Source organism: Canis lupus, chromosome 7 (genome assembly GCF_048164855.1).
Source record: "Canis lupus baileyi chromosome 7, mCanLup2.hap1, whole genome shotgun sequence".
NCBI classification, from domain to species: domain Eukaryota; kingdom Metazoa; phylum Chordata; class Mammalia; order Carnivora; family Canidae; genus Canis; species Canis lupus.
The window spans coordinates 7683813-7706559 of record NC_132844.1 but is presented as its reverse complement, the minus strand read 5'-3'; the positions used below and the strand labels follow the sequence as shown (position 1 = coordinate 7706559).

The 22747-nt window shown below is 48.2% G+C and overlaps 1 protein-coding gene across 9 annotated transcripts in view; it reads right to left on the bottom strand.

The window, feature by feature from the left end:
- Positions 1–10058: 10058 nt before the first annotated feature.
- The window catches only part of SCML4 (Scm polycomb group protein like 4), a 114835-nt gene continuing 102146 nt past the window's right edge, over positions 10059–22747 (bottom strand). For 5 of the 9 annotated variants that reach the window (XR_012033750.1, XR_012033752.1, XR_012033747.1 and 2 more), the window contains 2 exons: positions 18896–21627; positions 10059–17367 (listed from right to left, as the gene is read on the bottom strand). Coding sequence is in view for 1 of the 9 variants with exons in the window: in XM_072831871.1 (XP_072687972.1) it covers positions 21502–21627 (126 nt within the window). In the remaining 8 variants the exon portion in view is untranslated. Of the gene's footprint in view, positions 17368–17837; positions 17917–18894; positions 21628–22747 lie in introns of those variants that run through there. The other 4 variants (XR_012033749.1, XR_012033751.1, XR_012033753.1 and 1 more) reach the window with 4 other exon arrangements.

Genomic DNA, 22747 nt, shown 5'->3' with positions numbered 1-22747 from the left:
TAGCTTTTTATTGCTATTGTGATGGTATCACTAAAAATATCTACATTTTCTAATTGTGGCTGGCACATAGAAAAATGCATGTGTGTGCTCACATTGATAGCAATTGACTGAAGCCTTATTAGTTCTATAGATTGTCAGTTGTTTTGGCTTTTTTCAAGATTTTATTTATTTATTCATGAGAGACACACACAGAGAAGCAGAGACACAGGGAGAGGGAGAAGCAGGTTTCCTGCAGGGAGCCCGATGTGGGACTCGATCCCAGAACCCCGGATGATGCCCTAAGTCGAAGGCAGACGCTCAACAGCTGAGCCACCCAGGTATTCCTTGTTTTGGATTTTCTAGGTAAACCATCATATCAAATAATGCCGGTATTAGCTATCCCTTTTTGACCTTGGCATGTTTTATTTCTTTTTGTTTTCTTACAGTGCTGACTAGCATTCTGAGGTCATCCTGCAGACAATGATTTGCTTAGGATCACAAGTGAGATTAGTTTACAATTCTCCTTTCAGACACAGTTCTCTGCCCCTAAACTACAAGGGCTTGCACCTAGGAAGCCAGAAATATCTCTTATTTTTCACTAGGGGAAGTCATAAACATGAAAGTTATTGCCTTGAGATACAAGGAGATGGTTAAGAACAGAGAGGCAAGGGAAAGGAATGGTATCTGTGCTGGAGAGGAGGAGGGCGTTGGGTCTAACTCAAAGTGAACCGCCAGCCTACCCAACAGCTGCAAGAACTTTTCTCACTTTACTGTTGAGGTCTTCCCCACACATCCCTTAGAATGGGGGGAAGGAGAGGCACACTTGGTGGGGGGACACCTCCAAGCTGCTTAAGAAACTCGGCTACAGAATAAGAGCTCTGTGACCTATGTGCGTGGGGCGGACATTTACTTTGTTTCCTCAGTGTTCCTTCCTCAGATGACAGCACTTTCTTCCTTTAGAGAATTGCTCCTCCATGCCTATGGCATCAGTTCTGATGAGGCCACGGGTCCCCATATGCCGCCTCACACCCCTCGACGAGGGTGGGCATGTGACCCAAGCTCAACCTGCCCCCTGACCTTAACCAACAGTGCATATGGTGGACAGGAGACCCAAGTTGGCCTCAGGAGAGTCCTTCATGAGATGCAATGTGCTGATGGTCTTAATGGGTCTCCACTTCCTTCCTCTTGGATCCTGAGCTGGCAGGGATAAGTCTGGAATTGCCTCTGGTCATTTCCCTTTCTTCTGTCCTCCCTGCTGGAAAAGAGTTTCTTTTCTTTTCTAAAAAGATTTTATTTATTTATTTTAAAGAGAGAGGGAGAGAGAGAGAGAGAGAAAGAGGGGTGGAGGGAAAGGGACAGGGACAAGCAGACTCCCCACCCAGTGCAGAGCCTGATGTGGAAGGGGCTCAGTCAGGGATCATGACCTGAGCCGAAGGCAGACGTTTAACTGCTTAACTGATTAACCGAATGAGCCACCCAGGTGCTCCTGAATGGAATTTCTCAAAGGAAGAATGAAATCAACACAAAGAAAGAAGCTGAGATGGAAAACAGAGGAACAGTCCTACTGCTGGACTTTGAGTCCCAGCTTCAGCCTTGCCCTTATCTAGTTAGATAAGCGAATGTGATCCCCCCTCCATTGGCTTAAGCCACTTGGAGTTGCACCCCCTGACTCACTCATGAAATCTGCTGAATGAAGTCAGAAGCGAGGGTTGCCAGCTGCCTCCATGTTCTCCGTACAAATCCCTCTTGTAGTCGGCACAGCCTGTGACAGTTGGTAGTGTTGACTCAAACAAGCTGCCATCATTTACGGGTAGGCAGGAAGGGGACAGGGCCCCCTAAGGGACACACCAGCCTGCTTGTTACACAGAACCCCCACAGTCCTGTGCCACGACAGTGGTGGACACATCAAACGATGAAAAGCAGTACCAACACCAGCACACCTGCGACATGCTGTGGACACTCAGGTGTCCTTTTGGTTTTTGCTTGTTGTGCTTAGAAGAGGGTGATACTTTGCAGGAGGTCCCCCCTCAGGTAGGCCATTGTTGCCAAGAATTATTTAATAAAGGAGTGGGCTTGGGGACCCACTTTCCAGTGAGGGGGAGCCTTGTTTGCCACCTAATGCCCCTGCACCCCCACGCACCACGAGTCCAGGCTTGCTGACATGCAGCTGGGCTTACTGTCCAGGTGTGTCGGTTACGTGCAGAAGAGCGAGGCGAGACCACGAGGGCCAAGGCAGGGGTCCAACCTACAAAATCGTGATTTCTGTTCATTTTTCTTGTGATGTTCAATGTGGTTTTAAAGTTGAGTGATTTATCTGAGGCCAAAGAACAAGGGTTCTTGAAAATATCTTAATTTTTTCCTGATAATAAAACAGACAACACTAAGAACTGCAATAAAAATTAAGCAAGTGATACTCTAAAATGCCAACACCCACAGATCAGCACCCTTCATATTTTGATGTGTATCTCTCTCAGACTTATTTCTATCCAAGAGCAAGCCCAGAAGCTGAATCCAGATCAGATCGGAGGCCTCCTGGAGCCTTTTAAGAATAGTTGTTTTTATTTATTAAGACGTATTTCAAATATATGATAAGTATAGAGAAGGGTGGTGCAAAAAGTCTGTGAACCGGAGGCCCATATAACAGAAGTTCACATTTCTATTTTTTCTTCAGATACCTTTTGTCTTAATAAGCACAATGTTGCAAATTTTTGACATCACCCCCATTCCTTTCCTCTCCCCCGGAGATAACTAATTTCCTGAAGTTGAGAGTTTCTTTTCCATATGTGTTTTATACTCTTTTAATGTGTATTTGCATGCTTGAATGATAATAAGGTATCATTTTGTGTTTTTTAAGGTTCGTACAAATTATATCAATATGTATCATCACCTTCAATTTTATTGCACTCACCATTATATTTCTGGCATTTATTCTGATGCACACTGACACACCTATATCGTTTTAGTTACTGTATAGTTTTCCATTAAGTGAATCTATCAGAATTCCTTTATCCATTCCCTTGTTGATAGACTTGGAGATTGTTTCAAGGGTTTTGCTATTCCAATGTCACCACGAATATATTCCTTTGCACCTTGTGAACATCTGTGAGAGTTTCCAGAAGTGGAATTTTGGTGCCGAACTATAGGCCTATTTCCAACTTTATTAGATATGATCATATTTCCCTCTAAAATAGTTGTCCATTCTGAACTGGCTGTGGGCACTAGCCACTCAGATCCACACATTCTACTTGGATTTGGGTTGGCGTGAGTCTAACTACAACTTGCACTGTCCCCTCTGTCTTGGGGCCAGGAGGCTGTGGCTGCCTCCACCACTGCCATGGATCAGGGGCTTCCTCGCAGGCATAAGGTGACAGTGATTGTTCTACAATGTTTGTGAAGGCAACTGCAGTGGTCCCTTGCACTGCCATGTGGATGCCCATTGCGGTGTGCTTCTCTTACTCCTCCCATCCAGAAGCCTGTTTCCCCTTCCTTGAACCTGGACTGGCCTTGTGACTTCTTTGACCAAGAGACTGTGTAGGAGTGACCTTGTGTGACTTTGGAGCCTCAGCCTCTTGTCCCCCTTTTAGAATATGATGCTGCTATGTCAGGAAGCTCGGGCTGGCTTCCTTGGGAGTGAACAATTGCTTGAAGAGAGACACCCTTATTGGCAGGCAGCAACTGCCCGACGTGTGAGTGTGGCCATCTTGGCCAGTTCAGCCCCAAGTGTGCCCCAGGTAAGCCACCAGATGACTGCAACTATGGGACTCACCCCTGGCAAGACCAAAAGAGCCCCCCCAACACTGAGCCCAGCCCAAATTGCTTGTGAACAAAATAAATGGCTGTTGCTTGAAGTCATTAAGTTTTAGGGTGGTTGGTTCCCCAGCAATAGACAACCAAGGCAGTGCCTCTTCCACATCATGCTGTGTATTTCTTGCCTCTCAGCTTCGGTGGCAGGGCGTTCCTGTCACTATTGAGATGCAAGATGCTAGAGGACCCACATGATGCCCAAATAGACACAATCCAGAAAAGTGTTTGATTTGCACTCAATTGATGTAATGACAATTGGCAAACGAGCACCAGTAGGAGATGGGAGTCAGACATCAAAGCCTTCTCCCTTCTTCCCCCGGGAAGGACTGTTTGTGGATGGGTAGTGTCATACGGTCTCTCTGAGACATGCTGTAGGACCGAGCCATCAGTTTTGCATGGAGCTGTGGCCAGCTTGGCGATGCACCTCCTTGTATTTGCTCTCTCTCTTCCCCCAAATCTTTCTTCTCTTCTGCCTCCCTGGAATTCCATTATGCGATAAAGTCTTAGCGTATAAGCTTTTGCTCAGCCTCTGTTTTCTAGGAATGTGGGCCAAGACAGACAGTTCCAAGAGTGGCCCTAGGAAGCAGTCCCCAGGGTGGGAATTTGGAGCTGAATTGCCAGCTTGGCTGAAGGCAAAGGGCCCCCACTGCTGGTGGTGAGCAGACTGGTGAAAACCCCTGGTGTGCAGCGGTGCACTGAAGCTTTCACCGGTGGTTAAGAGCAATGACGTGGAGGTAGAAGACGAGGCACTGATGAAGCAATATGCCACGGCGAGGGATGGCCTGTGCTTTCCAAATTGCTCCACCTTAAGATTATGTGGCAAGTTTTAAACTAACCCTATGCTTAGGTCCCACCCCATATCTATGAAATGAAACTGTCTATAGGTGGAAACCAGGTGTAGGTATTTTTTGAAGATCACCAGGTGACACATGCAGCAAAATTTGGGAACCACTGAGATAAGCATTTGCTGTGGCTTTTGATGGGTAGAATGAGGTAAGTAGGATTGTGGTGGGTGATAGCATCACCATGTTTGATAAAAAAGCATTGAGGACAGCTGACTCCCAACCCACATGGGAGTTGCTGCGGAAGCCAGAGCACCTCTGTGGCAACCCATAACTTTTATATCCTGTATCTATGGGACAAACTGTGCTGAAAATCAACCCTGAGGTCTGATAATAATAGTAGCAGAGCTGCCAAGCCTACTGAATGCACAACCTTAGGTCTCCCGTGTTAAATTCACAGCCCTAACCGTGAAAAAGAGTGGGACCCTGAGACTTGGGATAGGGACATTGACTGCAAGCGCCTAAGGATCTTCATCACCGATTCTCCTTAACTCTCCAGGCCAGCAGCATCAGGCCTCTTTTCTGTGATGTAGAAAAACAGCTCCCGGGTGCCTGGAGGCAATGTAAAGACATCCTCCAAAGCCTCACAAGGTGGTACGTATACTCTTCAAGATCTGCTCTCTGACCCCCACCCCAATCCCTCTCGTCTCCAGGTCAATAGTCACACTCAAGTCTCAGCGTCAAATGAGGGAAGTTTGGTCCCTGCTTTGAGACCATGTGTCTACACACCAAGGGTGCAGGTCCTGGCTCGTGTGTGCTGCAGAAGCAGTATGTGCTCATGTGAAGTGAGTCTTGAGCAAGTGGACTGAGGAGGAGGCACTGCAGGCTAGATAAGGACGACTTGGTGCCCGTGGCTCTACATGTCAGGATTCAATATTCCGGCAAGAATATTCATCCTAATAGTTTGCAGATACCACAATTATCTACAGTAAAGGACGGGGCAAATCTCCTGCTGCGCTCTGTGTGTGTGTGTGTGTGTGTGTGTGTGCGTGCGCACGTGTGCACACCTGCTGAGAAGGTGTTTTATCCTTGGCTTCCTTCAGGTGGGCTAGGTGGCAAAAAATAGAATCTCTGCTCATGTTTGTGCTTGACATCTCAGCAGCTTTTTAGAGGCCTGTATCCCAAGTCCCTGAAAGAAGTAAGAAGGGTCCATGTGGTCCAAGGCCTGGCCTGTGAGAGGTGGGTATTGCCTAGGACACAGGCCCAATCCCAAGGCCAGACCACCCAGCTGTGGGTCCTCATGGAGGGGCCAGAGGTCTTACAGGGAGACAGGGGCTCCTGCTAGCCCAGCAGGTGGTCTGGTTTGCCCCAGGAATGTGCCTCGAGCCTGTCTGCCATGTGCCCATAGAGCAGAGGCGTTTGAGGAGTCAGCGAGATGTTTGCTGTGCGTGGAGCACCCAGTGCCGAGCCTGGCTCAGAGGAAGAGCCAGTCTGTATGCCTTTTTCTCGCCTGCTTTCAGCTGGAGTGAGACAACCACTTTCCCACGCTCTGAGTTTCCTAAGGCCCTGCCCAGAAGTTTCTTCCAAGCTCCCATTGCACGCTGCTGGTCCAGTAAAAGCCCCCTGCTGGGAACTGGCCCATGTTGAGAAACCTGCCTTTTAGAGGGGGTGCCGCCCAGCTGCATAGTCAAACATTAGGAGCCCAAAAGAGAAATCACTGTTTGGAATTACATCCAAAGCCTTGACCAGCTCTGTAAGTCATAAATCATATTTTGCTCTCCAAGAACAGTGGGTCATGAGGACCTCCAGGCACCCCCTCACCCCCATACACACACTAGCTGTTCCAGGCAGCAGTCAGTGTGAGCAATGAGTAGGAAGGCCACAGCCCATCAGGTTCAAACCTTCCCTGCCCCGGGGAGGGGAGGAATTCTGTGTCAGAAAGAAGGGGACAGGACCTCGGCGTGCTTGGTCTTAGCCTTTCCCAAAGCCTGGGCCTCCTTCTGGCCCCCTCACCAGACAGGGGCCCGTTGGGGATGCTTGGAGCTTTTACGGAATGCCTCTTAAAGTGTCTCATTTTAATGAAGAAATCTTTCATCTGCCATCCTGTTTCCAGGAGACAAGTTTGGAAGGAATTTTCACAAGTCACTAAGGCCCTTGGAAGTGTGTTTGCTGGTGGAAAAATGTAAGGCTGAGAGACATGCATGGAGATGTTCTCACTGGGGTGGGGGTGGAGGAGGCAAGAGGAGGAAATAAAACACCAAGAAAAAAAATGCTTCCATAGCCAAGTGTGGGCAGGGTGCAGAGGTGTCACCGAAAGGGGCAAGTGACTGCAAGTGTATAAAGAATAATTCAGCCAGGAAACCCAAAGTCCCTCCTGGGGGAAATGACAGGCAGCTCTAAGAAAGGCTGGGGCACCGGAGGGCAAGAGGGCGTGGACTGGAGGCCACGTGGCATCCACCCCCCATCCAAGGTAGGCCACTAGCGCACCTGCACCTGCACCTGCACAACACGCTGGGCCCAGGGAGATGGTCAAACCATCCCCTCCCTCTAAGCTCTCAGAGGCAAAATGAAAAAATAAGCCAATGAAACAAGACAGCTCCCCTGTAAAGAGGGACCCCCGGGACACGAAGAGCAGGTGTGCTGGGTGTCCAGCGGGGGCGGAGGGGGGGCCTAGAAGCCTGGCTGCGGTCCCCTTGCCTCCCAGATGTCTCCCAGGTGTCTCCCACCACCTGTTGTGTTGCATGGTGCACGGAGGGAAGAGCTCTCCTTGCCCCTCCTGCACCCCTTCCCCCGGGGCTCCCCTGCATGGGCCCCTCCACGGGGCACAGGACACCACCCTGGTGGGGGGGGCCCTTCTCGGAGGTTCCCGGCCCCCCCTCAACAGGGCTGAACGTGTGCCCTGCCTAGAGAAGCCAGGCCTAAGGGGCCTCGTTATGCAGGCAGGAGCCCAGGGGGGCGCTGGGGAGATCCGGGGGGCGCGGGGGGCGGTGCGCAGTTCTCTGGCTACACTACGTTCCCTGGGCCCGGGTGCAAGGGGGTTACGGGCAAGGGGTCTCGCTGAGACAAAGCCCCCCTCCTGGATCACTAGGTCACCCGAAGAGCCTCCCCCAGGAGAGACAGGCCTGGGATGGCAGGGACTTACTCTGGGGGACCCCAGCGTGTGTTTCCTGCAGCTGGTGATGAACAAAGCAACAGTCCCCCCGACCCCCCCATTTACAGTCCACACAGGCCCCCAGGCCCGGGGAGGAGGGAAGCGGCCGCCGAACAGCCCGGGAACATTGGGGTAAAAATATCCGCCTGAGCTGCGCGCAAATGGCATTTGCTGCTTACCTGGTTCTGCTAACAAGACACTACCTGTCGGTGCGACAGCTTGAGGATGTTATCTTCAGCCTGCAGAGAAAGAACTGGAGTTTGCAGCTTGTGCTAAGAGTGATAGCCCTATTAAGTAATGGGATTCGCTGATTAGCTGCTGCTAACAAAACACCATTGCCAAACCTGTCAGCCTGAAGCCCGCAGGGGAGCTACCTACGGTTCAGAGCCGCTGCTCCACCTCCCAATCCCAGGGGATTTTATGGAAATATTCCTCATTTGAATAACCTTTGCCTTTCACCCTTTTTTACTGCTCCAGCTAACAGGTTAACGATAAGTTAGGAGCCACTCCTACATGGGTATCGAACCGACCTTGGGGAAGAGTTCAAGGAGAAAAGCAATTCTGCTTTAAAAATGATTTTTTTATGAAAGGGGTAATGGGAAAATGTGCAAGTTCATTAGCACTAAAATGAATGGAAGTTCTTAGAGATCAGAAAGCAAGATCTGTCCAGGCTCAGTGTGTGTGAGGGTGCTTTAAATTGCCACAGTGGAGATTCTCTTTTCTGATAACTTGCCTGAGAAAATTAACTCCATTCTGATCTTAAAAGCTACTATCCCTCTGGGTACCTGGGGAGCTCAGTGGTTGAGCGTCTGCCTTTGGCTCAGGTCGTGACCCCGGGGTCCTGGGATTGAGTCCTTCCTCGGGCTCCCTGCATGGAGCCTGCTTCTCCCTCTGCTTATGTCTCTGCCTGTCTCTCATGAATAAATAAATAAAATCTTTTTTAAAAAACCCAAACAAACAAAACAACAACTACTATCCCTCACGGATTCTTAGGAGAGGCCCATGAGGTAAGTGGTCTTCCCAGTCTCTGCCACCTAAGCTCCTTCTTCTTCGTGGGGCCCCGATGGGTCCTCCCAACTCAGGACTCTCAAGACTGCAAAAAAGAGAATCTAGTTATAAATGGCTTATTCTGCTGCTAAGGCACAGACCCAGGGGCTCTTGGAGAGAGCCAGGGTAGGGGCGGGGGAACATGGACCTCAGCTAGTCCAACTCCCTGGTGTCCAGAAAGGGAAAGCAAGTTGCCCAGTGGCCTCAGTTGGTCAGTGGGAAAGCCAGGGCTAAACCCCAAGTTTGGCTTCTGGTCCAATGTACCCTGTCTCTTAAGAAACAGGGACGAAGGCAGGGGCAGTGCATGTACATATACACGTTCAGAGCACTTGTAGGTGGTTTTTTGGGGGGGCGGCCCAGGGACTAGACATATGAAAGGCTACCTAGTTTAGATCTGTGCCGGAGGAGAGAAGGGAGAGACGAACTTGGGAATGGTTTTGTTTGGGGCAGAGCAAGTAGCAAGGTTAATATTTTCAGAATCAATTAAGTTTTAAGCCAATCAAGAGCAAATAGTGAGAGAGGCTTTGGAGGTCTGTACCCCCAACTCTCCCCAAGAACTGTCCCCAGGTCTTCCACTGGCCTTAGCCAGCCACAGAGAGCACTGGTATGGGAGGACCGCTCCCTGTTCCTGAATTGTTTCACCGAGAACTGTGCTGCCTTTGGGGAGGATCCTTGCAAAGAAAGCACCAGGGACAGGATGGTGGCCTCTGAGACGCAATTGGCATGTCAGGGTGAGGGTGGGCTCAAATCCCAGGAGCAATCATGACCCCTGAACAGCCAGAGTCACAACCAACCCGCCGGAGTAAACAGCTAGAAGAGGTTTCCAAATTCAACTGACACTGTTTGTAAGGCTTTTCCAAGCACTGCAATTTATTTCAATCCCCCTGAGCACCACAGGAGGTGGCCCTCCCCTTGGGCCTGATTACTAACCAGGAAGGAAATCCTAGAGGAGAGACTGGTCCAAGAGGACCCTGGGCAGACACCCCGTACCCGGGGCTCTGAGCAGCTCTCACATTCCTTCCCTGCCTTGGGCTACCCCCTTGTACTCACCAGAATAGGAATGTCAGGAACTATAGTCACTAGAGAACCCTGGGCTCCTGGAACAGGTCCTCCCAGCCAGCTCTGTGCCAGCAATGGAAGTGCTGCCTGCAGCACTGTGAATGGGGACTTTTCGGCCTTGGCTGTCAAAAGACCCCCTCTGAAAGGCTTTTCCTTGCCTATACCACCCATGGGAATTAGATCTAATGAAATAATAATGAACATAGGGAAGTTGATCAGAGAAAAGATACAGAGTCTCATGTAAATTCCATTCTTTATTAAAATACAGAAATACCTTTTACAGCATGAACAGAAAATACTGCATTGTCTTGGAATCTTAAGATTTAGAAATTTTATTGAATCACTCCCCAGGCCCACAATACACTGTATTTGAAAAAAAAATGCTGCTTCAAAAATGAAAGGAAAAGCAGTCCAAAATGTTAAAATCATTAAGGCCAGTAGTGTTTATTGAATGAAACTACATATCTGACTATAGGGTACCTACTGGTCACTATTTAAAGGAATATATTAAAATAGATCTCTAAATAATGAAAGAATGGACCCAACAGAAGAAATTTACATACAATAACAAAAAGGCTTTGAAAATTTTTAAAAGCACGTTTTGATACGATGCTTATATATAATCATCTATTTGTTAAAACACTGTACATTGTAAAAAAAAAAAAAAAAAGAGCACATCCACCCACTCCTAAAGAACATGCTTGCTTGGAGCCTGCTTATTACAAATGAGAGATCTGTAAATATATGCAGTAAGAATACATATATGTTTATACACAGATAATTATCTGTATGAACAGCATGTGATACAATTAAACCAGAGGATAAATAACTCTAATAAACTACATTTTGAGGCACATGAGGAATAAAATTCATGTTCTTTCTAAGTTACGGACACAGCATCTTTTCTCCCCCCCTGTTTTTTGTACCTTAGTGTAATGTTTATTTGCATTTAACCTAGTTATCTTATGTTTGCATGCTTTGCAAACCGAATTACAGAACCAAATTGCCTATTACAATTTACCATTATGTGACACAATTACATAGGAACATTGCGAAGTGAGAGGATTGTCCCGATATTAGGAAACACTGATTTCATCATGCTTACAGAGAGCAAAAATTAAGGAGAGGCTCTTTCCCCCATGTGACAGAGTTTACTGCTCTTTCTCTCCGACTTAAATGCTGTTCCCCATTATGAGTTCTATTCATTGATTCCTGGTCTGCAAAATTAGATCCATTGAAATTAACGGAAAAAAAAAAAAAACAAAAAAAACCTAGGCCCTAAAACTACACCATTTCTTAAGCTCAAAGCTCCACACTCTCCAAGCACTTCTAAATAAAGCATGGAATTGAAGTAATGTTCCAGAATTCCATTATGTCCACAAAAAGTGAAAGCACAATGAATTTTCAAGTATTTCGAGTACCTGCAATACATATACCAGGCCCTCCTGGCACACATGCCTCGGCACGAGCCAATGATGCATAAACTTTCACTGGATGACCTTTATCTCAAATTCCCAAACCCAATCATAAGTACACACATGAATATGCATACACACACCCTTTTAAAATCTTTAATTAGAAGGGAGGAAGGCCATCTAGGTAGAGAAAAGGCAATGCAATCAACCTTATTTTTCTCTTAGGGAGATGCGGGGATGACCTGTTTGTACCCTTGGTTTCTGGCTCTTTCATGCAGTGCATGGTTAAGGACAGAAGCTTTGCCAGGAAAAGGGTTTGGCTGCCCTTCTCCCAGGTGGAGAGAGATCAGAAAGTCTCCCGTGTGGGCACTGTGGGTAGAGAAGTAAAATAAAGAGGTGGAAACATGAGATTAACTGAGCCTGAGTTGAAAGAAAGAATCTGACGATAAACCCCTCAACTTCGAAAACAAAAGGCCTAACATTTCAATCATCATCGTTCAATCTCACGAGCTTGGAGAACATGGATTTCCACTTGCCCAGATGCCCTTGTTCTTTAGCAAGAGCCTCGTCAGATAATTACAGCCTGGCCTAGCTAGGAAAACACAAACCTTCTGGCCCAGTGATGCTTTGTGATATTACAATGGCACTTAATTAACAAAAAGTTTTCGCCGTTAGTGTGAAGAGAAAATGGCAACAGAAGACAATTATCATGAAATGATTTTGATTCATCCATTTTCACTGTGTGTGTATGGAATAAAAAGCCAGTTTATCAGGAAATGTATTTAAAGGAGAAAATCTTTATATTAATAAAATTACGTATAGGCATAGGCAGGAGAGAAACACTGTAATCAACTGATGTCTATAAAATGGAAATATTTGCTACATAAAACAAATGATCTTTCAACATTTCTGGAGGATGAGATGAGAGGAGCTAATTATTTTTTAATCCTCAAGTGATCAAAGATCTAGCCGGAAGATGACAGCAAATTAAATATTGTGGTTTCGAATATGTTGGATAATAAAAGAAATTAAAGTCCTCCAAATTCTCACACTTTGGCAGAAACACTTTCAGGTCCTGTGGTGGAAACAAGTTTGACTTCTAGAAAGACCTCGAGGGCATGTGATTTGCTGAATAAAGGCCAGGAACAGGGCATCCCCTTTCCAGAATTTTGCTGCCTTTCTCTCTCCTCTAAACCACATTTTCCTTTGAGAAATATGTCATCGTCTTTCCCTACCCAGACTTAATATTGCACACTTCTCAGCAGATCTGTAACTGTCTAAGAACAAAACCGTACCCCAGAAATTCTGATAGAGGTCACTGTGCCTCATCTTCGATCGGGGCTGGCTCTCCTCTTTTAGACTGAGGCGCTGGCCTGGCTTTGGTCACAGGGGGTGTAGTCAGTGTTAAGTGGGTCTGGACAAAGCCACATGTTCCATTAAGAACTGTGGAACAATCTGGAATTGCTACTGGATGTCAGAGTGACCCCATGCAGATCACAGGAGGCAGCGCAGCCGGGAGAAACAACTCATGCTTCTCAAGAGGTATGTCAGATTGTCTCCAGGTCACTTGGCTCTTGACCTTCAGGACCGAATGAGGAGGAATCCCTAGAGGGTTGGGCATCTGCGCCTGCACTTGAGGAAGGTTGATGAGTTATATTACTGAGACATCAGGGTGAGTCACAGAATGAAGCATTTAAAAGGGATAGGGACTCAAAAAAGAAATAAAAATAAAAGGGACAGGATTCTTGATCCTAAACTGAAAGATAGATAAGAGGGCTAGACCTTGAGAAACAGAAAGAGCAAGTGGAGATGGGGCCGGAAGCATGCCAGAGCCGAGGAGTGCTGTGAGCAGGCAGTGAGAGGGCAGTGGAAGGCAGGCGAGGGGCAGGACTGCTGGGCCAGTGGGGGAGGAGGCCACCCGTTTGTTCTTTGTTTCTCTCTCCACCCCGCTCTCCTTCCCAAAAAGCATTTGAGCTCGTGGAATGGAGAAAAACAGAAAGGGGGGGGGGCGGGGAGAAAGAATGGAAAGGAAGAAAGAAGGAAAGAAAGGAGGGAAGAAAGAAAGAAAGAGAAAGGAAGGAAAAAAGAAAAAAAGGAAAGAATGAAGAGAAAGGAAGACTGAAAGGGAGAAAGTAATGAGAAAGGATGGCAAATATCACACTTATGTGGCTTGGAGGAAGAGTTATGGGCCCATGAGAGAAGAGGATAAGAACATATCCAGATGAGGTCAGACAGGGGGACACGCGGAAGCTACAAGCCATAAAACACAAGCGTGAGGAGCCAGCAGCCCCACTGGGCTTTGGTGAGAGTGATGACTGTTTGTGCTTTAAAGGTCACCCGGGTGCCCCCTCCTTTTCCAGCTGAGGAGATGAGGGTAGGAGGTTGGAGAGTTTGGCCCCTTTGCACCGCCCCCATAATCTGCCCTCACAGACTCATGTGGGACCCATGAGAGAAGATGTGGAGAAGGTTCCACCCTGGAGATGGGCAGTCCAGGTGTCCCCATTGCTTCTTCCTCCCCATTCCCCTGGGACTTGGGGGCTCTAGGTGTAAGAGCGGAGTCCGTGTATTTGCATATGCTCACGATATCCTGAGCTTATCCTAAAGATACAGCAAGACTACTTTAAAATGAACCCTGTGGATGTTATACATTTATCCAGATGAAGTGGCCCTTCAAAGTAGTCTACGCATTGCAGCTCCTTATACTGACGCCCGCCTAATATATTTAAGAAATGAATTGTGGATGTTATCGCTTGAAGTTTTTGACCAACTGAGGGAACACACAAGGAGAAGACAAACTAATGAGATATACCCTTTAAAATCTCAAGTGGATTGATTACCTGTGTTGCTCACCTGACACCACCCCAGGGGCTTTGGCGTGCTCCGTAAAGAAAAGCCATCCACTCCCAAGGGACGACAGTGCGCTTCCAGCCACACTTTGGAAGGAATGTGTTCTGGCTTCTAAAGATGACCCCAGAAGAGATGTATCTGAGCAGTGACAACATCCTTGGAACACATGCCCAGGCTTTTAAAAAGAGATTTCTTTGAAGGTGGAACACTCTACGTTTTGGTGTGGTTATGAAATAATCAGTCCCATGATTCTATTCTCAATGTTTCTATGTAACGATTTTGAAAAAAAGAGAGAGAGAGAGAGAGAGAGAAGTCCCAGATATTTCTGAATCCGCTCTCAAGGACGGAAATGGGTAAAGAACAGAAGAGGACGGGGGAAATTTCGCTTCTAGCCATCTCCTACAGGCTGTGTCTTCTCAAACAGGCCTGCTGCCATCTGCACGCACGACAGAGTGGCTTGTGCGGGAGGCCCGGTTTGGTAGACCTGCTGTCTACCAAGGACTGGGAGTGCGGGGGTGGTGGGGGGTCATGGAAAGAGCACCCTGGCCCTCCCCGAGAGATGGTTACCTCCCTGTGCACTTTACCTGCAGGTGGGAACCCTACTCGTTTGTGAGGGAGCATGTGGATTGAGAAGGGGAACGAAAAGATGTTTTTAGAGTAAAGCCGTACATACTGCTCTCTAATGCTCACAGTAGACCACAGGCCAGTTGGAATGTGAGACCTTAAGACAAAGAGAGACAAGTGAGATGCAAGTGGGTGACTGTGGAGGTTGGGAGAGCCGGGAAATGAAAGGCCTCATGCTCTGCTTTGGCAATTCTCCTTTCCATAAAGATCATGGAGTTCAAAGAGAAACGAGTGGCTTTTCGACAAAAATATGAAACCTGCCCAAGCACGCGTTCATTCAGTTCATTAACAAGGTGCCGTTTATATGGCAAGGGCTATGCAAGGGGCTAGCTGGTATCTACTTTTTCCAAGCACCAAGATTTAAATATTTTCATAGAGAATCTGTCCCATAACCCAGAATTCTAAGTGAGCTACCTAAACCACATGTCATGTTTAGTTTGGGGTCTGATTTCTAAAAATTGCCAGATAGTTCTTCTGTTGAAGACAAAATGCCCTAGGAAGCAATATCTCCCTTTGCAGCCCCTTCGCAAACATCCCTCAATTCCTACTTCTTGTTGCGTGAACTCACAGCCACACGCTCACTCGTGCATGCACACACAAGCGTGTAATGCAATTTGGGCTTGGGGTCATAACCGTGTCTTTCATACTTTCACAACAGACCATGTTCACTTTTCTATCATCAATTATAACTTGTTTTTTATCTCAACTAAAGCTTCCTTAGTTCATTATATCACTCATGAGTACAATTAAGAGATAGGCCCTCCACGTCTCATAGTATTTTTTTTCACAGTTAATGAAGCCCACGGCCTTATAGACTCCTTCACACAAGCCTGCGTAGCTCACATGCGTGTGTGACCACAGCCGGATTTACAGCTGCACTGAAGATCTCTCAGGGCACCTGTGTGTGTGTGTGTGTGTGTGTGTGTGTGTGGCCACAAGAAATGCAGGGCTGATGAATCTGATGGCCATGACCTAGCTAAGGTCCACATTTATATCAAGTGTCTGCTCCTCTCCCCTAGTGTGGCGGAGCTGGGGTCTACCCGCAGCGTCGGTGTGTATTGTAGGTGTGGGTACCGCGTGGACAAGCTCTGCTCAAAAGAGAAAGGTTGCGGAGTTGGCTTCATCTCTGACGCCTGCGTCTGTTCACAGACATCTGTGTCTCCCTGAGAAGCACCTTTCTCGCCACGAAAACTGTCCAACAGGGACATAAGCCACTTCCTCCGGGAGTGGAGTCCCCTCGAATGGGAAGCCGTCAGGCCAGCTCTTGGGGCTGTGGGGAAGGCGATCCCACGCTGGATGGGGAGGCAGGGCCCTCCTGAGATCTGAGGGGGCTCCCGGGCGATGGGAGGCACGTGGGGTCACCCAGGTGACAGTGCAGTGGCACCCCGTTAGTCGGCTCTTTCACAGGGAGCTCTTAGGAAAAGCGGGGCTCCGGGTGTGCTCCAGAGAGGCACCTGACGCAAGCGGCCTGCCTGGCCTTGTGAAGCAGCCTCAGTGCATGGGCCCCCCGACGGCCCAGGTGGTGTGGCGGAGCCTGCTGGGCCGGCAGCGCAGAGCAAGTCTCCGTGGTCCGCTTAGACCCTTTGGATGGAGGGTGTGGCTGTCCCCACACTGTCCGAGGTCGTCACTTGCCAGGCTGCTGCGCCCGCCCTTCGCAGGCCTTTGGCTGGGTCTCCGCACGCTCTTACCACCGCCTCGGGTGCACGTCCTGCCCACTAAACTCAAGTCCTCGGTCCCCCCTGGGCATCTCCAGTTATCTTCAGAGATGTGACGAAATCCTCCCAAGAGAAGGCGTCACTCTTACGTGCTCCTTTCTGTCTTTTCCTCTGGAGGAACCTAAACCCAGGACTGAGCGGAAGCTGAGGCCGCCCCGCACCCCCGCCTCCCAGCCCGGTCCAGGCCCTGCACGCAGGGTCTTGAAAGTACAGGTCTGGGGCCCTGAGAGCAAACGTTCCTCTAAACATGTGCTTGTGCCCAGAGCTGCTTCTGAGTTGGGGGAGTTCCCTGGAGCCCGGGAGAGCCCGCGTGCACGTTCCTCGGAAGCCCGGCGCTCTGGTGAAGTCCGCGTGTGAGAGCAGCGCCGTAACCACGCAGGAATTTACCACAGGAAGAATCCCAGCTGTTGCTTATTAGCATTAGGACAAATTACACAAAGCAAATTGTTAGCAGACATGTTTCCGTAATATTTGACTGGTGGCCATAAATAAGAGAGATTCTCTTTCGAGTGAATGTTAGATTCCCCAAAATCCAGCTTCCAATTGTCCATGAAGGAATCGTCTTCCATTGGGGGAGCCACGGGGGGCGAGGCCTCCCTGGAGGCCGAGGCTCCCAGTGCTCTTCCCTCGACAGCTCGGCCGGCGCGCGGTGGCTTTGGAAGGCGCTGGAAGGCCTGGGGTGTGTGAGGGCAGCGGGCGTCGCCCCTGAGGTGACATCACCAGACGGAAACAGGAATGACGGCATCTCGGGACGTCTGACCAGCGGCTGGATTCACCTCCGGGGGCTCTCAAGTGGCCTTCTCATGCCACCGGGCCTAGGACACGCAGTGCTTGGAGTGTGTTCATGACAGAAAATAAGCCGCCGTCAGGTTTTCGCCGCTCTCCTCAACAAAACACGGCAGCTCTGCAAAGGTCATCTCATCTACTCCCTCGCAATCCCATGTCTGAGGTTTAAAAAAAAAAAAAAAAGGTGAGGCCCACCCCTCCGTCCTGGTACCCCGCTAGGGAAGCGCTGAGGAAGGGCCCCGTCGGAGAACCTTCTCCGTGGGCCCTCACCTGCTCACAGGTGGGAAAACTGGGAAAACCTGGCCAGTTAGAAATAAAGCGGGATCTTCCCACCTGCTGAGACCTTCTGACAATGACTAAACTCAAGTCCCTGGTCACCCCTGGGCATCTCCAATTATCTTCAGAGATGTGACGAAATTCTCCTAAGACAATCTCAAGAAACAATTTAAAAAAATGATTTTAATCGAAAAAAAAAAAAAAACTGTTCCACACAGCCCAGAAATACAAAAAATAGGTTATTGCCACTTCCAGGCTTGGGGCTGTTAGGCGAGGTGCTCTTTTATGGTTTTCCTAAGAAGTTTATAGTTGCGCCTTCCCTCTCCCTGGGTTCCTTCTCCAGCAAACCAACCTCAGCTCAGGACTCCTTCCCAATACATCGACTTAAATAGCCTATTTGGTTCTCCTGAGGAGCTCTTCGTTCCTTTTTCCTGGAGAAAGGAAAAAGAAAAAAAGAAAGCTTGGCAGCCCGGCTGAAGGGAAATGATGGGGGCCTGGTGGACGCTCTGGTGGGCGCTAGACAAGGCGCTCCAGACGTCGGGTCCCTGCCCCGGGGGGCTCCCAGGCTAGGTGTGCCACCTCGGCACAGAGAGCCCGGGATGGGCTGGGTGGGGGCAGGTCAGCGCCAGAAGGAGGCGGGCCCAGAACCCCCAGAACCATCCCCGGCTGCCTCTAGGGCACCCCCTGCTCACAGTAGAGGGGGGCTTCCTCGTCCTAAGAGCCCAAAGCGGGTGCTGGGGAGGCGTCTACACCAGATGGAAGAGCTGATAGGCTCTCAGCCTCTTCCTTAGGCTCTTCCAGCTCTTCCAACCACTGTTGGACACACACACACACACACACACACACACACACCCTCTTTTACCCGAAGCCTTCACAAAGGGATTCATGTACTTATGAAATATTTAAAACGATTCAGGCAATAGAATTGCCTCTACAATTTTTTTTTCCTTCCCAGTGTTTAACAGACACGGGTGATTGGAAATGTCTGGACATGAACACACACACACACACACACTCTAATTTGGAATTATGCAAAACTATATCATTATTCACCACAACCTGAAGCAAAGCTACCGCCACGGAATGACAAGTACCCTATCTGCACAAGTGTGAGGCTCCCCAAATCAGCTCACATTTGGACGAAAGTGACACACATGGCCTGACTCTTTAAGGTCCATTTAGAGGAAATGGCCTGGCATGTTTTACATTTGCTAAGCTATTTAGCTGCCTGGTTTGACAAGATTTTTGAAAGGGGTGAAAATTAATTATAATTGCAGTATTGCTACAATAATTTGGTTGGCTAATTGCATTTCAGTGCAAAAAACAGGCAAGGAGGCATTTCCTCCCTGGGTTATTTTCTGATATGGCAGCGTTCATTTTAAGAGTAATGAGATTTTTAAAAAGTCAAACCTTAAATATCATGGCTCCAGCAATCTGTCCTCCTGCTTCAAGTTTCACGCAAAATGAGATCGCACCTCGGTGACAGCAGTTACACGTGAACATGGATCCAGTTTTCTCCCAGACTTGAGATGAGAAAATCTCTCTCCCCCAAACACTACTCCAAGTATCTCCTTGACCTTGTTTGGGGGTGATTTTCATTCGTGGGCGGGGGCACCAACGTTCATGCTTTGTAGTGAGGGAGGCACTCGTGAGGGTAGGTAGGAAGCTTCGAAGGTCTCTCCAAGAGGTATATGTTGATGGAAGAGGCAGGAGCTTCAGAGGCCTGAGCAAAAACGCCACAGGTGGAGACAGTGAGGATGGGTTGTCGGGGGGGCTTTCTGGATCTCACCATTTTCACACTGGCGGTGCTGAACACGTAACCTAGCCACGGCCTTTTGAGGGAACTTATCTAACTCCGGACCAGCCATGAGCACTTACAATGAACAAATATTTTATCACTTTAAAATCTTGGAGGGGATCCCTGGGTGGCGCAGCGGTTTGGTGCCTGCCTTTGGCCCAGGGCGCGATCCTGGAGACCCGGGATCGAGTCCCACGTCGGGCTCCCGATGCATGGAGCCTGCTTCTCCCTCTGCCTGTGTCTCTGCCTCTCTCTCTCTCTCTCTCTCTCTGTGTGACTATCATAAATAAAAATTAAAAAAAAAATCTTGGAGGACTCTGTCTGGGGCCTGATTCAGGGTAGTTTTGTCAGGTGTTGAAAGCAACAGACACCAAGCTCTTGCACAGCCTGATGACTCAAGCTCTAGTAGTGAGCACATTTAGGACATTGTCCTCCTTCCTGTCTCTGTCATGCTTTAGGTCCAGCCACCGTTTGTGTGTCCAAAAAAGTTATTTTGCTATGATGCGCTTTCTCAAATACTGCTCATCAGAGCGGGTCTGACGGCATGGCATGGACTCTTTCTTCTGATCTTCCTCTAAGTTCTAATTGACTTCTAGAAGATCCCTATGCAAATCTCTCCTGGCTGCCCTCAAGGCTGTACAGCTCCTGTCCGGCACCTGGTTGAGGGGTGAGGGGGGTGAAAGCCCACCCTGCTCCATAGAGGAAGGTGTGCTTCTCATCTGCATTTGGGCCAAGGGAGGCCCTGCATTTTCTTTGATTGTCACCCTCCCAGAGATTGCAAGGCCTAGTTTTCATCCCCTCCCCTCCAGCACTGCAAATGTTTTTAAGGAAGAGGATATGCCCGCGTCAAAGGTGAATTCGTTTTGAAGATATGTTTCCTCTTCAGCAAGGGAAGATGAATAAAAGACGGAAAGAGAGAAAGGAGAAGGATAAAAAGAGGAATGAGAAAAAAAAAAAAGAGGAATGAGAGATGAGGATGCCCTCTGCCTAGTAACTCGGGGATTCATCGTCCTTCCTTAAACACAACTGTGAAGGGGTAAAAAAAATCAATTTTTTTCCTATTATTCACGGTGAAGAAGGAAAACCTATCTGTAAATGGAATTAAACGCACTGATAGCATATCTGTGTATTTGTTGAGAGCTAGAAAAAATAGCCAGCGATACAACTACATAATCCAGCAATGTCACTAGAAATCACTCTCTCATTTCGAAGCTTATCTCAAACATTTTTTCCTTCTTCTTCTTCCTCTTTTTTTTTTTTTTTTTTTTAAAGAAACACCCGTGGCTAAATGTCACCAGGACTCTTTAGCGTGCCAACACATCCACACCCCAGTTAGGACTCTGAAAGGGAAGGAACTCCCTTCAGGAAGAACAGACTTCCAAATTCTTGCCTTTGCTGCTTGTGCATCTCAGGTCAGTCGATAAGGACTGGCTATGAGCTAGAACGTTCTAGAAGAGTGTTTCTTCCCAAGTTGCAATCTGTGGTACTGACTGTGGAAGAAACTCCCCGTCTGCGTAGGTTAGATCTTACTCACCGAGACCCTAACCCGGCCACCGAGAGCCAAAGCAGCAGCTACTGCTGCAGGGAGGGTCCTGAAACTTCATTTGCAGTCTGCCCTCTAGCGAGACAACACAGTACTTCAAATAACAAGGAATAGAAAAGATTTTTTTTTTTTCCCTTTCTCTTTCAGAGAGCAAAAAAATTCAAGTTTTCCAGATAGTGCAAGGTGAGGCATGTTTCCTCAGAAGACAGCTTCCAGAGCTGAATTAAGCAAGGCTCACAGGGATAGGTCCCCGGGGCTGAGTTAAAGACAGGTGGTGCTGTGGTAGTGTCCCTGTAGAGACAAAGATCTTTCTTCTCACATCGTTGGAACCCTCCAGGGTTCTCCTTGGGCGGTGGCATTGGGTTTCCTGACCTCTCATCATAAAAATAGGACCCATTCTAAGAGCAACCAACCTATCAGAAACGCTCAAATAATAGGCTTTCCATTATTATTATTATTTTTTTTTGGCAAATCATTAACACAGAGGAGCCTTTCAGAAGGGCCACGTTGAATTTTTAAAAAGGCAGAGATGCACACGTTTAATAAAAAGACCAAGTCTTTGTGGCTGTGATTTTTCAGGTGAAAATCCATCTTGTGGAGGTGGCTTGGATGTTGGTAAGGCAGATGATCTTGAGACCGGTTGTCTGGACTTTGCTTCTGTCCTTTTAAAAACCTTCAGAATTTGGCTTGCTTCAGTTTATCAATATGGTAACAGAGTTTCAGTGCGGGTCCCAGTTTCAGACCCAAGTACTTCATGATCATATCACTCTTCAGCAACAAGAGAGCATTGCCATCGATCTCCTGGTGGAACAGGATCAGAAAAAAAGAAAATCCAGAAGATGGTCAGATTAATCCAACAGTGGCTATGGTTAACTCGTGGTTGGGGGATGAGGTGATGGAATATGGATTCACTCGGGCACACATTCTCTTAGTCCCAGGGCTGTATCTTCTTTAAGAAAATAAATTAAAGCAGGCCAATACCATGTGCCCCTCTTCCCATAATCTCCCTGAGGTCATATGACACACTGGATATTTCATATTCCTGCTCCCTCGATTGAAGGAACCAAACCTAAACCCAGTTATGCTCCCAATGTCCCCCATGTGATCCTTCTCTCCTCATCTCCTCTAGGGCTAAAGGAGCAAAACATCTGCAATGGACTGAATGTTTGTGTCCTCCACCCAAATTCAAATGTTGAAATCCTAACCACCCCCCTCTGCCCCAACCCCCGAGTGATGGTATTTGGAGACGGGGACTTTGGGAGGTAATGAGGTCATGAAGGTGGAGCCCTCAGGAATAGGATTAGTATCCTAATACAGCAAGATGGTGGTCTGCAACCCAGAAAAGGGCTCTCACCCTGATCTTGGACTTCCAGCCTCTGGAGCTGAGAAGTACATTGCTCTTGCTCAGGAGCCAGCCAGTCTATGGTACTTTGTTACAGTAGCCTGAACGGACTAGACCAAGTGTCATCCGTCAGACCCCAAAAGTAGCTGTTACTCTTCCACTTCAGGTGCTGGTGTGAGGCCCTGGTATTCCATCCATCACCCTAGTCTCTTGTTTCTTTTCTTGGTAAGCCCACCGACCTTGAGCTGATTACCGAATTGCTAATTACACAATGACGGGGGAGTTCAGGGGTTTAATAATACCAGGTGGCATACAACTAACTCATGCACCTGCTTCATCCCAGGGTTTAGCACAAAGAACTACTAAGGGGATGCCAACCCCTCGAGGTCGTGGTCGAGGTCGTTCCCATTTGTCTGAACATGGTAAGTCTCCAGAATGCTCGTTGAATTCATGAACCTAGTAAGGCTGGGTTTCCTCGATCACCTATACTGTTATTTTCAGGTCACAAGAGACAAAAGGTAGATAGTTTGGGTTCTCAGGTAGCGGGAAGAGGCAGTTACAGGACTACTACAACTGTGC